The sequence below is a fragment of the Podarcis bocagei genome, assembly GCF_964188305.1.
Source record: "Podarcis bocagei genome assembly, chromosome: 17".
NCBI lineage: Eukaryota > Metazoa > Chordata > Lepidosauria > Squamata > Lacertidae > Podarcis > Podarcis bocagei.
Window position 1 is genome coordinate 36,091,253 of NC_138143.1, and position 14,442 is coordinate 36,105,694.

Consider the following 14,442-nt stretch of genomic DNA (forward strand, 5'->3'; position numbering starts at 1 on the left):
AATCTTTTATCGAGGGCGAGGCAGTCCTTGGAAAGGTCCCCAGTTTCGCTTGCAGTGAGATAATGAATCACCAGCAGTACAGTACATTCTTTAAAATCACAAATGGATTGATTTATTAACAGGAAGCACAATGCATTAAATAGACCAGAAGGTTCTTCAAGAAAGAATCTGCTCAAGAACCTTGGCTTTTCCCCCCCATAGTTTATTGCTTCTTCTGGCCTTATTGCCTTGACCTGCCTCCGACCTCCCAATGCATGGACGGCATGTCACTGCTGACCAAAAGCCTGAACTTCTACTCTTCCATGGCTCTATAATCCACAGATGCAAAGGGGAGCCATTCCCCATTGCTGAGTTGTATCTAACAGTAGGTTTGCTCTAGTGAAATAACTACTGCTTGCATGAGGTAAGGCCCCGCAGTTTTCATTCCTCACCCCCTGCCTGCTGCAGACATACCCATGCCACATCCCATAATGTTCCAGAGAGCCCCACAACCCACAGGAGCTTTGGGGGGGGGGGGGAGTTGCACACAGACGGTTGCAGTGGGCAGGGAGATTGTCAAAAATGCCTTCTGCTGTGGAAGTGCTTTGCAATAGCAGAAAGCCACCAATGGATACAACCGCATGACTTTCATATATTCGCTTGTACAGCACCCAGTGCAACAGTAAGTAATAGTAGCTCAGTTCTTGGCTCCTTAGGTAACTTGGTTTAGGAAAGAATGCCACCTGAGATTTTTGAGACCATGGACCATCTGTCTCATAGAATTGTAGAGTTGGACAGGACCACATGGGTCATCTAGTCCAACTCCCTGATATACAGAAGTCTTTTTGCCCAATGTGGGGCTCGAACCCACAACCTTGAGATGAAGGGCCTCATGCTCTACCAACTGAGCTATATGGGTCCTAGCATAAGGCAGACCCACCTCCCCTGCACTAATACAAGCTGGATTACCATATTTTTCGTCCCATAGGACGCTCCGTCCCATAGGACGCACCTAGTTTTTTGGGGGGGAAATAAAGGAAAAAATGCTCTGCTTCAGGGCGCCCGCGCGCCGGACAGCAGGCTGCTATCTGCAGCCTAGGGAGCCCTGCGGGAACTCCCGTAGGGCTCCCCAGGCTTGCTGATAGCTTCCTGAAGCCTGGAGAGCGAGAGGGGTCGGTGCCTACCGACCCCTCTCGCTCTCCAAGCTTCAGCGAAAGCCTGTATTTGCCCCATAGGATGCACACAGATTTCCCCTTCATTTCTGGAGGGGAAAAAGTGTGTCCTATAGGGCGAAAAATACGGCAGATAGCTTAGCGTCAACCAAGGGACATTCTGTTGCACTAACAGAATGAAGGTTGCCTGCCACTGGAGGAGGCATGTATCTATCCCAAGACAACAGAGCATCAGTGATAATCACACTTACAAGCAAATAATTCTTGAGCTGGAAGGGACTCTGAGTGTCATCTCGTCCAACCCCCTGCAATGCAGAAATATGCAGTTTGTCCCATATGGGGATCGAACCTGCAACTTTGGCGTTATCAGCAGCACACTCTAACCAACCGAGCTGCATATTTAACATGACAGCAACAGAAAATAAAATCAGTATTGCATGTCAGATATGTGAAAGCTGTAGAGAGAACCAGCTCTCTGCATAGCCAGTGATACTAAACCAGTTAGATGTCACACCAGCCAGCATTAAGTAAATCAATATAGGATTACCGTGTCTCTTTCACTCTCCTGCCTTAATCACAGCCACAAGACGGAAAGCTCCTGGCCAGCTCTAACAACATCAACTGTGTGCCGTGTGGCACAAAGCCTCTCACAACGATCATTTTACACCCTGAGGAATGAAAATGAACTTATTTGAGTATCCTTTTACCTTTCATTAACTTCACATTACAGCTGTTCATCAAGGGCTTGATCCTACACTCAACACGAGTCCTGTACCACTTGTGGAGTGCTTTGTGGGTGAAGGTGCAGGGTGGGGGAATCGAATGACAGTGGCTTGCTAGCCTTCTCAACATGAGGTGGGTTCAGAAGGCGCACACATACGCACGCATTGAAAGCATGTGGGAGGAAGCTCTGGGGTTGTGCGGGCCGGCCATGCCTCACTGCTGACATGCAGCATTCAAAATTCGCCAGGCACATTTTGTACCCAGCTATTGGCCACTTAGGGGACGCGGGTGGCGCTGTGGGTTAAACCACAGAGCCTAGGACTTGCCGATCAGAAGGTTGGTGGTTCGAATCCCTGCGACGGGGTGAGCTCCCGTTGCTCGGTCCCTGCTCCTGCCAACCTAGCAGTTCGAAAGCACGTCAAGGTGCAAGTAGATAAACAGGTACCGCTCTGGCAGGAAGGTCAACGGCATTTCCGTGCGCTGCTCTGGTTTGCCAGAAGTGGCTTAGTCATGCTGGCCACATGACCTGGAAGCTGTACGCCGGCTCCCTCGGCCAATAAAGTGAGATGAGCGCCGCAACCCCAGAGTCGGTCACGACTGGACCTAATGGTCAGGGGCCCCTTTACCTTTACCTTTATTGGCCACTTGCAACCAAGTGAAGATGCCCTGGCACTAGGATGGTATCTGATGTCTCCATCATCTGGAGGTGCATGCCTGGGCATCCTTGAATCTTGACTGTTTTCACACACTAGCAGCAAATCCTGTAAAACAGGCATAGGCAAAGTCCAGCCCTCCAGATGTTTGGGACTACAATTCCCATCATCCCTAACCACTGATCCTGTTAGCTAGGGATGATGGGAATTGTAATCCCAAACATCTGGAGGGCCAGAGTTTGCCTATGCCTGCTGTAGAATTCTAGCCGTTATATTTCAGGAACCAGTAAGTTTTATTGGAAAATATTACTTTCGAGCCCTCTGGCCCCCAAAATGGCAACTAGACATTATGCTTTGGCTACTGTAACCCTGGCTGAAGGGTTTGGCGCCTAGCTTATATATCTAACACTGCTGACATGTGCAACAGCCATGTACCATGCCACCTGTGCATTTGGCTGGCATGTATACTTCTTCCACATAAAGAGGAGCGCCTGTCCAACCAGGAACTCCCATCATGAGATCTATGCACAATCATCAATATTTGTGGGGAGCTCCACACCAACTGATGTGGACCCAGTGAATGTCAGCGGTGGAGGCAGGGATTGCCAATGTGGCTTCATTATCCCCCTCTCAATGAACCACATGCATCCTACGGTTAATGCTAGGACACAATCATATACTTCACAAAGCAAAGGCTTGCACAGGTCTCTGCTTAGCCTCAAGGCTTGAAGCAGGAACCTCCTGGTCCCAGAGAACGACCCAGGACTGTGTGTCCTATATCCATCTATAACACAGGTACGCAGCCAATATCAACCTCTCCAACTAACAGAGCGCATGAAGCCTGTGGATTGGCCAGGTCTGATGTGAGAACAAGAAGCCAGGCCTTCTGCTACTGACTTGGCAACAACAGAGCACAAACTTTTCTGCTAGTTGCCCTGCTGGAGGCAGCTACTGATCTCTGGGCCCCGGGCTAGAGAATCTGCACACACCTAGGCAGCCTAGGCCTGCCCTTAACATTGTCACACCCATTTCTATGGTGTGTGTCACATTTATTATGGGCTCCCATGCCCCAGTGTGTTTCTCCCTGGTGAGCATACTTCAACTTCCCAAAGGATGGTTCGGTGTTAATTAACCACCTGGTAATTTGAGCTAAGGGGAAACCCCACAAAACCATGGTGCCTAATGAATGGAACAGGAAAGTTCCAGCACTATACCCCAGAGGCCAAAAGCTTTGTTGTTGTTTAGTCGTGTCCAACTCTTCATGACCCCCTGGACCAGAGCACACCAGGCACTCCTGTCTTCCACTGCCTCCAGCAGTTTGGTCAAACTCATGCTGGTAGCTTCGAGAACACTGTCCCACCATCTCTTCCTCTGTCGTCCCCTTCTCCTTGTGCCCTCCATCTTTCCCATCATCAGGGTCTTTTCCAGGGAGTCTTCTCTTCTCATGAGGTGGCCAAAGTATTGGAGCCTCACCTTCACGATCTGTCCTTCCAGTGAGCACTCAGGGCTGATTTCCTTCAGAATTCCTGACAGTCAGGAATTGGCCCAGGTCGCTCAGTGAATTTCCTGGCTGAGTGGGGATTTGAACCCGGGTCTCCCAGGTGCTAGTCCAGCATCTCAACCACTACACCCCACTTACTCTTTGGTCCTGACTTGTTCTGTAGTCCCTGGCTCAGATTGCTGCTCACAGCCTAGCCCTGACATACCGTGGCTTAGAGGAGAAGTCTCTAGGTGAGCAGCTATGGTAGGCACGTCAGGCTGAAGAATTGAATTGTTCTAACCCTAAGTCTCTCAAGAAGAGCTGCTCAGATCCTATAGACCGGCAGGGAAACAGGACTAATGAAAAAGGAACAGAAGGACCTCCTAGCAAATGAGAACTTAGGGTGGTGAAGGAAGCAGGCCAAAGCAATGGAGTCCAGGTTGAAAGCTTGGAACTAGGGAATGCTGCCAACAGATGGAGCAGAAGGAAAATTAGGGGAAAGTAATGGAGGGGAAGGGACGCCGGTGGCGCTGTGGGTTAAACCACAGAGCCTAGGACTTGCGGATCAGAAGGTCAGCGGTTCGAATCCCCGTGACGGGGTGAGGTCCCTGCTCCTGCCCACCTAGCAGTTCAAAAGCACGTCAAAGTGCAAGTAGATACCGGTAAATAGGTACCGCTCCGGCAGGAAGATAAACGGCGTTTCCGTGCGCTGCTCTGGTTCACCAGAAGCGGCTTAGTCATGCTGGCCACATGACCTGGAAGCTGTACGCCGGCTCCCTCGGCCAATAAAGCGAGATGAGCACCGCAACCCCAGAGTCGGTCACGACTGGACCTAATGGTCAGGGGTCCCTTTACCTTTATAATGGTGGGGAAGGGAGAGAGGAATGGTGCCCATGACCAAGAGCTCAAGACACAAAGAAGGCTGAAGTTCACATTTCACTTTTAAGTAACTAACCGAGTATTTGGCTGTTGGCTTCCTAACTTTCATTCATTATTGGAGAAAATGTTTATTGGCTTTACTAGATGGCTCTTTCGTGGCAGTCATTGGGAATCGCATGTGGCTGGGGGGAAGCAACGTTAGACATTTAAATAAGCAAACCATTGCTAGGTATGGTTCTCAAACTCCAGAGAGTGGTCATAGACCCTGGAGGAAAACACCATGGAGGGATGGCTGCTGCCTTCATGCTCTGCTTATGAGCTTTCCAGAGGCACTTGGAAAGCCACAGTGAGCACAATGTATTGATCTCATCCAACAAAGCAATTCTTATGATCTCCAGAACTGCCTAATTAGCACCCAACAGTTAATAGCTGGATCAACTGACACTAAGCCACATCTCGCAGCAATTACCTAGCTCCTATTAGGATGGCCAGATACAAACGCTACACCTGTTGGAATGCGCTCTGCTTCTTTTGCTTAAAAGTGCAGGAGTCTTCCCTTTTTTTAGTCTAGCCACCCATTCTCACAGGAAAAGAATTTCTATGGAACTAGAGTACGATTATTATCCTTCATGTGGTCCTCGGTTGCAGACAAAACCTCCTTTGAAAATAATAACATCACAATCCTTTTGCACACTCATTAGGTTCCCCTGAACTCAAGGGCAAAGTTACAGCAATATTCTTGTTGCAAATCCTCCATAAGTCTCCCTGGCCCCCAGGGCAAAGTCAGGGCAATAAATCTATCCTACTGTGTTAGTCAACCACCTTATCTACGTCTGCAACAAGCCCATGGCACAGAAGGGCATACCGAGGTCACACAGACAATATCAAACCTGGACTCTGAAATATCTTATCCAGAGTAACTACCATCCTTTTGGCACCAAACAAGCAGTAGAGCAGATTGGAAGCCTGTTTTCACCAATAAGGTTGCACTGAAAGACCTGAAACAACCCACCCTTTGGGGCATTGTTTAACCACCTGGTTGCAAGAACAATGGAGCAGTTAGTTGGCATTAGGTGGGTAGGAAAGCAATGATTAAATTAAATTAAATGGCTAGCGTTTGGAAATGCATACTGTATAGGAAGAAGAATTCTGAGAAGGGGGGGACTTGACACTGACAGCTTGAATGAAAAGCAGAACCAACTTTCTTCCAATTGGCAAATAAATTTGATGGCTCGTCACTTGCAGTAGATTTTCTACTCACCGCAGGTAACCTGAAATGCAAGCAAACTCCAAGGCCAACTTAGGCGTGCCCAGGAGATCTACTCCAGTGAAACAGATCCCTCCAGGCTCTGGCCTCATTCGGCCTTCTGGTCCTGGAATCAAAGTTGGCAGCCCTAAACCAATACGATTTTATTTTCTCTCAGGAGCTAACGTTTCCCCCTCCCCGCATAGGTTGAGATCAGTTCCTCTAACATGCTCAGGTCTTAACAAGAAATGTGCCAATTCGTTTGCAGGCTGAAAAAGCGTTTCCTTGCCCAGGAGAACTTGCTGGTAGATTATGCTTCTTATTTTTACACACAAGGACTGGGGTGGGAATCAGCTAGGGCTCCCCTCTACCCTGAGCAAACGCGAATGTTGCAACTCACCCAACCCGACAGATGTATTTTTTTAAAAAGGGGGTAGAGGGCGACGACAATTTGATAGCTAAGTATATGTTGCTGCTGTCAAATTCATGCAAGCATTTTTTTGCTGATGTTGTGATTTCGCCCCGCCCCTCAGATCCTGAACGATGCAGGGTCGGGAGGATCCACCCTTCTAAGAATGATCCACCAAGCCACTGAGGGGCATTTGCAAGACTTCCCCCCGTATTTTGTTTTGTTTCTGCGAGCGGACGGTTTCCAGTGAATTATAATGCCGGACGCACGACGCAGCAGTGGAACTGCGGGATCTGGGCTGGTGCTTGCAAAATGCCCGGCACCTGCGACGCGGTTCAAGAGCAGGTGCGCCGCTTTCGTCCCTCCTTTGCAAGGCTCCCTCTTCCTACCTTTGTGATGGTCATGCAGCCTTGGTTTTTGGTGCAGCGTCCAAGGGCTGGCGAGCCCGCCCAGCTCACAGTCGTCTCTCTCCGCAGCAAAGATTTCAGCTCCTGCCTGCTCTTGCACCGCAACACTTTTCTTCCTCCTCCGTTTTTCCTCCCGTATCAGAGCACACCTAGCACATCCCTTTCACAGGTGCTGCGGGATCATGGAATCACGTTCATTCATTGATGGTGAATTTATAAATATATATATTTGGGGAATGGGTGGGGGTGGAAACCCTTTGCTTGCTGTCACCCACACACCGCTTAAAAAAAATTAAATTAAATTAAAAACCCATCAAAATCTGCCCGCTTCCAGCATGCACGCACCCCGGGCAGAGCGCACGCTTGCAAAGTCACTGCAGGGTCCACACGCGCGCTTGGAGAGAAAGGGTGGTGGGTGGAGCCAGGAGAGGAGAAGGACAGGCCAAGATCCCCACCCCCCCCACTCCACCTCCTGCTTCCTTTGTGTGCCGCCCTCGGAGTCCGGCAAAGCAGCGTCAGAAACCTCGGCAGAGGCGGCGGTTGTTGCATTGTGGATGAGGACGGGTGGGCGGAGACGGGAGGCAGCCCGAAATCCCGTCCCTGCGGGGAAGAGAGGCGGCGGCTCCCTGGGGAAACCCGGGCGCCGAAGGGTTAAGCCGGGCGCGCTCTCTGCGCGGGTCGGAATTCTGCAATCGGTACGAATTACGCAAATGAAACCAGCGCGATGGTTGGCATCGCTGTTTTCCCTCCCTTGCGTTTTTGAAAACTGTTTTGCATCCATTATTCTGTTTTCTTTTTTTAATGTATACTGTAAACCTATTTTGCATCATTTATTTCGGTTTTTGCTTATTGTGTTCCTGGTTTTGATTTTGGAAGACACCTGAAGGCAACCCTGTTTAGGGAAGTTTTTACTGTTTGATGTTTTGTCGTGTTTTTAATATTCTGTTGGGAGCCGCCCAGAGCGGCTGGGGAAACCCAGACAGATGGGCGAGGTTACATAAATTTGTTGTTGTTGTCAGAGACCCTCCAAATGTCCCTGTTCTCCAAGGACAACCCCCAGATTTATAGAAGCCGCCCGGTTTCTGACTTGATCCCAGAATGACCTGCTTTTCTTTATCCTTGAAGGATATGTTGTTATTATTTATTGCATTCATTCCCAGCCCTTAAACAGCAGGTCCCAGGGCAGGTTACAACAGTTAAGAAAGCCAACAACACTTAAAACAGATTACAATCACAGGGATAGGGTGGGCCCTGAACACACATGTAGAGCAGGAGACTCTTAATCTCAGGTTCGTGGGTTCGAGCCCCACATGGGGTGAAGATTCCTGCAGGTTAGAGCTATGTCTTCAGCATTCTTGGAAAGCTGCATAGTGAAGAAGCCAAGAATTCCCTTCTTGCAGGAGGGAATTCCGCAATTTAGGGGCTGCAGCAGAGAAGGCCCTGATGTGAGCAGTCGGTGGAGAAAGGGCACAATGATGAAGCTAGGTTGCCAAGTGAACATCCGGACAAAGTTGTTGAGCTCTTACTCAACTATCTTTTTGGACTCTGGGCATTATCTGCATACTAAAAACCTTTCACAATCACAAAAACTAGAAAGCTGTGTGTGTGTGTGTTTAAAATATTTTTTATTGAATGATTTTATGTTACCAAAAAAAATTACAACCATACTACCACAAAATATAACTGAGAAATAAAAATTACAGACATCAATATTTAGTTTGTTATTTGTTATTTGCCGTCTTGTTTGTTTGTTTGTTTAGTCGTGTCCGACTCTTCGTGACCCCCTGGACCAGAGCACGCCAGGCACTCCTGTCTTCCACTGCCTCCCGCAGTTTGGTCAAACTCATGCTGGTAGCTCCGAGAACACTGCCCAATCATCTCATCCTCTGTCGTCCCCTTCTCCTTGTGCCCTCCATCTTTCCCAGCATCAGGGTCTTTTCCAATGAGTCTTCTCTTCTCATGAGGTGGCCAAAGTCTTGGAGCCTCACCTTCACGATCTGTTCTTCATTTGCCGTCTTATTTCCTCCCAAACATTCCATATAAAGCACGCATACATACACACACAAAAAAAATTATGATAATAATGAAACTAAATATCCTTTCCTCTTTTATCTTACAAAATCTTTTATTCAAGTCCCTTCGCATATATTTTATCTTACAATCGAATGTACACAAGACAATAGAGCTTTCTATATAAATTTTCCAATACATTCAGAAAACATAATAAATCCTTAATTGTTATCCACCTCCTTTTACTTCATTTGTCACTTGAATGCTAGCACGGAGTCAAAACTATTACTGTACAGTGGTACCTCAGGTTACATACGCTTCAGGTTACAGACTCTGCTAACCCAGAAATAGTGCTTCAGGTTAAGAACTTTGCTTCAGGATGAGAACAGAAATCGTGCTCCGGCGGCGCAGCAGCAGCAGCAGGAGGCCCCATTAGCTAAAGTGGTGCTTCAGGTTAAGAACAGTTTCAGGTTAAGTACGGACCTCCGGAACGAATTAAGTACTTAACCTGAGGTACCACTGTGTTATATTTTTGAACATATCTTCTATAACCATCCCATTTTTCCGCAAATTTTTGCTTTGAGTTTCCTCTGAGTTTCCTAGTCAATTGAGCCATCTCCACCAATTCCTGTAATTTGATTTGCCAATCTGTTATTTTTATGTGTGTGTTTTAAAAGGAAGATTCTCCACATACTATCCACAGATAGTATCCAAAACTACATTTCACAACTGTTCCAGGCGCCTGCACCAAACATGCAGACCTGCCTAAGATTGAGTTCTACTGTTGCTTAATATTTAGGGCGATTTGAGAAGGGGGACTTTTTAAGCGTCATCTAAGACAGTACCATTGATCTGAATATCAGAATTAGCCATCTGATGAAAAGCATTTTCTCAGGTGAGTGTGTGTTTTGAATCCCTTGGTTAGAGGAACAGCTGGGTGGTGGAAACAGTTAGAAATAGAGAAACTGTGGGTATAGGTGGGTATAAAGACCTGTGGGTATAGGGTGGTATACATTTTATTATTATTATTATTATTATTATTATTATTATTATTATTATTACCAGGATGTTGTAAGAATTACTGAGCTATTTTATGCAATCTGCTCTGACAGCTCAGCATAAGCCCTACATAAACAGACCATCAAAATAAACAATTCCTAGGGCTGCAAACTTTTTAAAAAATATGTGGGGTTTTTTTGTTATTCTTCTGGGGGACCAAACCTCTGCATTTTGGGGAGTTGTAATATCAGCTCATAGCCCACATGAAAAACACCATTAGCATTGCCATTGCTGCCGAGTTTAATATGGACAAGTGTGTACAGCTACTTACCAAGAGACAAAGTACAGCATAAAGAATGTCTGACTCTGCACATTCTAACAATGAGAGATGTTGAAGACTAGTGTCTGAATTAATTTCAGCAGCTATCAGCTTGCTGTCAGTGACTAGGAGAAACAGTTTGTTCCATTCTGCAAAATACAACACAGTACAGTGCTTTTGAATTATGGTGCTGGAGGAGACTCTTGAGAGTCCCATGGACTGCAAGAAGATCAAACCTATCCAGTCTTAAGGAAATCAGCCCTGAGTGCTCACTGGAAGGACAGATCCTGAAGCTGAGGCTCCAATACTTTGGCCACCTCATGAGAAGAGAAGACTCCCTGGAAAAGACCCTGATGTTGGGAAAGATGGAGGGCACAAGGAGAAGGGGGCGAAAGAGGACGAGATGGTTGGACAGTGTTCTCGAAGCTACCAGCATGAGTTTGACCAAACTGCGGGAGGCAGTGGAAGACAGGAGTGCCTGGTGTGCTCTGGTCCATGGGATCATGAAGAGGCGGACACGACTAAACAACAACAACACAGTGGTACCACAGGTTACAGACGCTTCAGGTTACAGACACTTCAGGTTACAGACTCCACTAATCAAGAAATAGTACCTTGGGTTAAGAGCTTTGCTTCAGGATGAGAATAGATATCGAGCAGCGATGGTGCGGCGGCAGAGGGAGGCCCCATTAGCTAAAGTGGTACCTCAGATTAAGATCAGCTTCAGGTTAAGAACGAACCTCCGGAATGAATTACGTTCTTAACCCGAGGTACCACTACTGAGAGAAAGCTCAGGGAAGTCTATACCAGTAACAAGGGCCATTTGATCCTATTCCCTGCTACAAATGTTGCAGTACAGTGGTACCTTGGTTTACAACCATAATCCATTCTGGAGGTCCATTTGTAAACCAAAACAAGTTGTAACCCAAGGCGCATTTTCGCCAATGGGGCCTCAAAAAAAAATAATGTTCGTAATCCCAAAAAAATAAGGATTGTAATAAAAAAAAGCTTGCAAACACATGCACTTCTGTGTTTGACGTGTTTGTAATCCAAAACGTATGCAAACCAGACTGTTTGTAGACCAAGGTGCCACTGTACTAACTTCTGTTGTGTGTTTGTTTTCAGGGGCGGTGCAGGTGTGCCTGTCGCAGAACCCCAACCTCAGTTATATAACCTGAGTTTCACTTGTAAGTAAGAGAGCAAGATCTGTGTTGCAAAGGACTCTTCAATTCTCACCCAGCGCAGCTGCTTGAGGGCAACAGACTGTCTTGGCCTGCCTTTGAAGGCAAGGAGCTACACAGCTGGACCACTCTGCCCCAGTGCCCCATTTCCTTCCAAATACAAAGGGCAGAATTAAAACCTGTCTAAATCCTCAGATCTCATTCTGTGGCGGGATCCTTTATTGCACAGTCGAAAGCTTTAGATAAGCCCCGGCAGCCAGATAATATAAACAAAGTGTGGAGGAAAGATTATCTCTGATTAAAAATCAAGTTACAGAATGCTTGGCGTGATTTCCAGAAGCCCGTTGGGGTGGGTGTGTATACAGAATTCTTGCTTTATCACCAACAGACTTTGTACAGAGATAAAAGTCCAGAACAGGCTGCCTAGCACCCTACCCGCCATCAGCAGAATGTGTGAACCGTCACAGATCAGGCCAGCTATGTTAAATTCTATCTTCTGCCCACTCACGAGGTCCCCCAAAATGGCATGCATAGGCACCCGGGTGCCCTCAAATATGCCTACCAGGACCCCCCTGCCCAATTTTCAGCTGAGTACCCTCTGAGCGTCTGGTATGCTGCAAAGGATTCTGGGTAACACTTTTGCATGTGAGTGCTCCTGCCTCATTCTTGTTGTCCGTATGGACTTTGCGCTCCCACCTAGTTACGTGTGAAGGAGGATCAAAGCATAGGTAAAAAGGTAAAGGGACCCCTGACCATTAGGTCCAGTCGTGACCGACTCTGGGGTTGCGGCGCTCATCTCGCTTTACTGGCCGAGGGAGCCTGCATACAGCTTCTGGGTCATGTGGCCACCATGACTAAGCTGCTTCTGGAGAACCAGAGCAGCGCACGGAAACGCCGTTTACCTTCTCGCCAGAGTGGTACCTATTTATCTACTTGCACTTTGACGCAATTTTGAACTGCTAGGTTGGCAGGAGCTGGGACCGAGCAACGGGAGCTCACCCCGTCGCAGGGATTCGAACCGCCGACCTTCCGATCGGCAAGTCCTAGGCTCTGTGGTTTAACCCACAGCGCCACCCGCGTCCCAAAAGCGTAGGTAGTCACCCACACTTTCCAGCCTACCTTGACTCCAGACAGCAGAGCAGAACGATATTTTGCAATCCCCATGCATGTTTACTCAGATGCAAGTTCCACAGTTATTACCCAGGAAGCTGCCTTATCAGGACATTGGTTCATTTAGCTCTACATTGTCTGTATCGATTGGCGTCAACATCTCCCCGCTGGCTTGAAGTATCTGTGTGAGGTTTTCGTTGTAATGTTTGTTTGTTTGGTTGTGAGTTGCTTTGGGTTGCCTTGGGGCAAGATAAAGCAACTAACAAATTTGACAAATAATAATAATCAGCTTAGCCCTTCTCCAAAATCTGGGAGTGCGAAAAGGATTGCTGCTTTTACATGATTAGGGCCAAGGGCCAACAATTCCTATATGGCCAAGGATGAGCTGATGCTCTGTGATAAATTACTCCAGCATTAAGGATATCTGGGTCTGAGGATCAAAGATGAGCTGAGACAGTAACAAAATAAATAAATGTGGGGGCATCCTTTATATCAATAGTCCCTGGGATATATCATCCATTTCTTGCAAGGTTGCTAGTGTTTCTTAGCCAAAGGTACACAGAGTAGCTATGGCAATTATTTGTGACAGGCCAGAGGGTTTGAGACATAAGCACCTTAAATCTACGGCCTGCCCAAGCCTGGGCCAGTTAATGAACTTACTTCCAATAAAAAGAGCTATAGCAAGTGTTTCACTAGATTTGACGGTCCTATATGATCATTGCAACTGCTAATCTCTTGTGTAGCTATCTACTATGGCACGGCAGAAGTGGATCACAGATGTTGTGGCTTGGAAAGAAATGCATGGCTCTTGATTTTAAAAGCTGCACGGTGTGAAGCTGTGCTCCTCGCTCAGACGTCTGGAGGCTTATTTGTTACGTTTTGCTGCACACCTGTCTATCAGCTGCTCCTCCCATCCTTTCTGGCAGCTGGTACGAAAGAGGATAAATGCCTCCATTAATTTATATAAACAGTATGGAAGGCTAGTGCCTTCATACTTGATTGCGAGGTTCAAACTGGCATTCTGTTTCTATTATGGTTGCTTTGGGGCCAGCAGGGTACTGCTCATTTTCTTAGGCACTGTTTCAACTTGTTTTTTTAGAAAAAGACAGCAGTTGCAGGTAGGAACACTAGAGGTTGCTGCAATATTGACCAAGCAGGCAGTCTGGCCCTTCTGCATTGTTTACTTCAGGAGCAGTGGGATCTGCTGGTAGATCTCTAGCTGATTGTAATAGATCAGCAAGGTTGGTTGTTGTTTTTTAAACTCTCAGTTGTCTTAGCAGTGGGAACAACAACAAAAATGCCTCCCTCCACTTAAATTAGGCTGCTGAAACTAATAAAGATTAGGGTGACCCAGAGTGGACTCTTGTGTAAATGGACTGATCCTGAAAACACATTCCAGCACTCAGAAGCACCTTGCTCTTTAATTCTGGCCTTTATGACTTTTGAGACCTGGCTCTTGGGAGTTCTAGCAGGGGCATAGCGGGGCAGGGGGGATGCCACGGCGATGGCCCCAGGTGCCTTTTTCTGGGCAGCACTGGCAGGGCAGTGTGAGGAGGATTCACCAGTGTGAGGAGGACTTCAGATCTGTCACCCTCTGCATGCCCGTGCATACCCTGATCACTGTGAAGGCACACTCTGCTGTTGGGTAGAAAGTAGATCTGGCAAGCCAGAAGTCTGTTCACACCTGGTTTATTACACCTTGAAGGGGGAAAAAGGCCAGTGATGGGTGCAGAGAAAGTCAATGGGAAATTGGTACCTCAGGTTACAGACGCTTCAGGTTACAGACTCCGCTAACCCAGAAATAGTACCTCAGGTTAAGAACTTTGCTTCAGGATGAAAACAAAAATCGTGCTCCGGCGGCGTGGCGGCAGCAGG

At 47.3% G+C, this 14,442-nt stretch overlaps 1 protein-coding gene across 1 annotated transcript in view; it reads right to left on the reverse strand.

Annotated features, from left to right (window-relative positions):
* The window catches only part of CORO2A (coronin 2A), a 67,316-nt gene extending 59,747 nt beyond the window's left edge, over positions 1 to 7,569 (reverse strand). The window contains exon 1 of the mRNA XM_081176610.1: positions 6,931 to 7,569. Within this exon, the coding sequence (XP_081032736.1) occupies positions 6,931 to 6,945 (15 nt within the window). The 5' untranslated portion in view covers positions 6,946 to 7,569. The remainder of the gene's footprint in view (positions 1 to 6,930) is intronic.
* Positions 7,570 to 14,442: the final 6,873 nt, after the last annotated feature.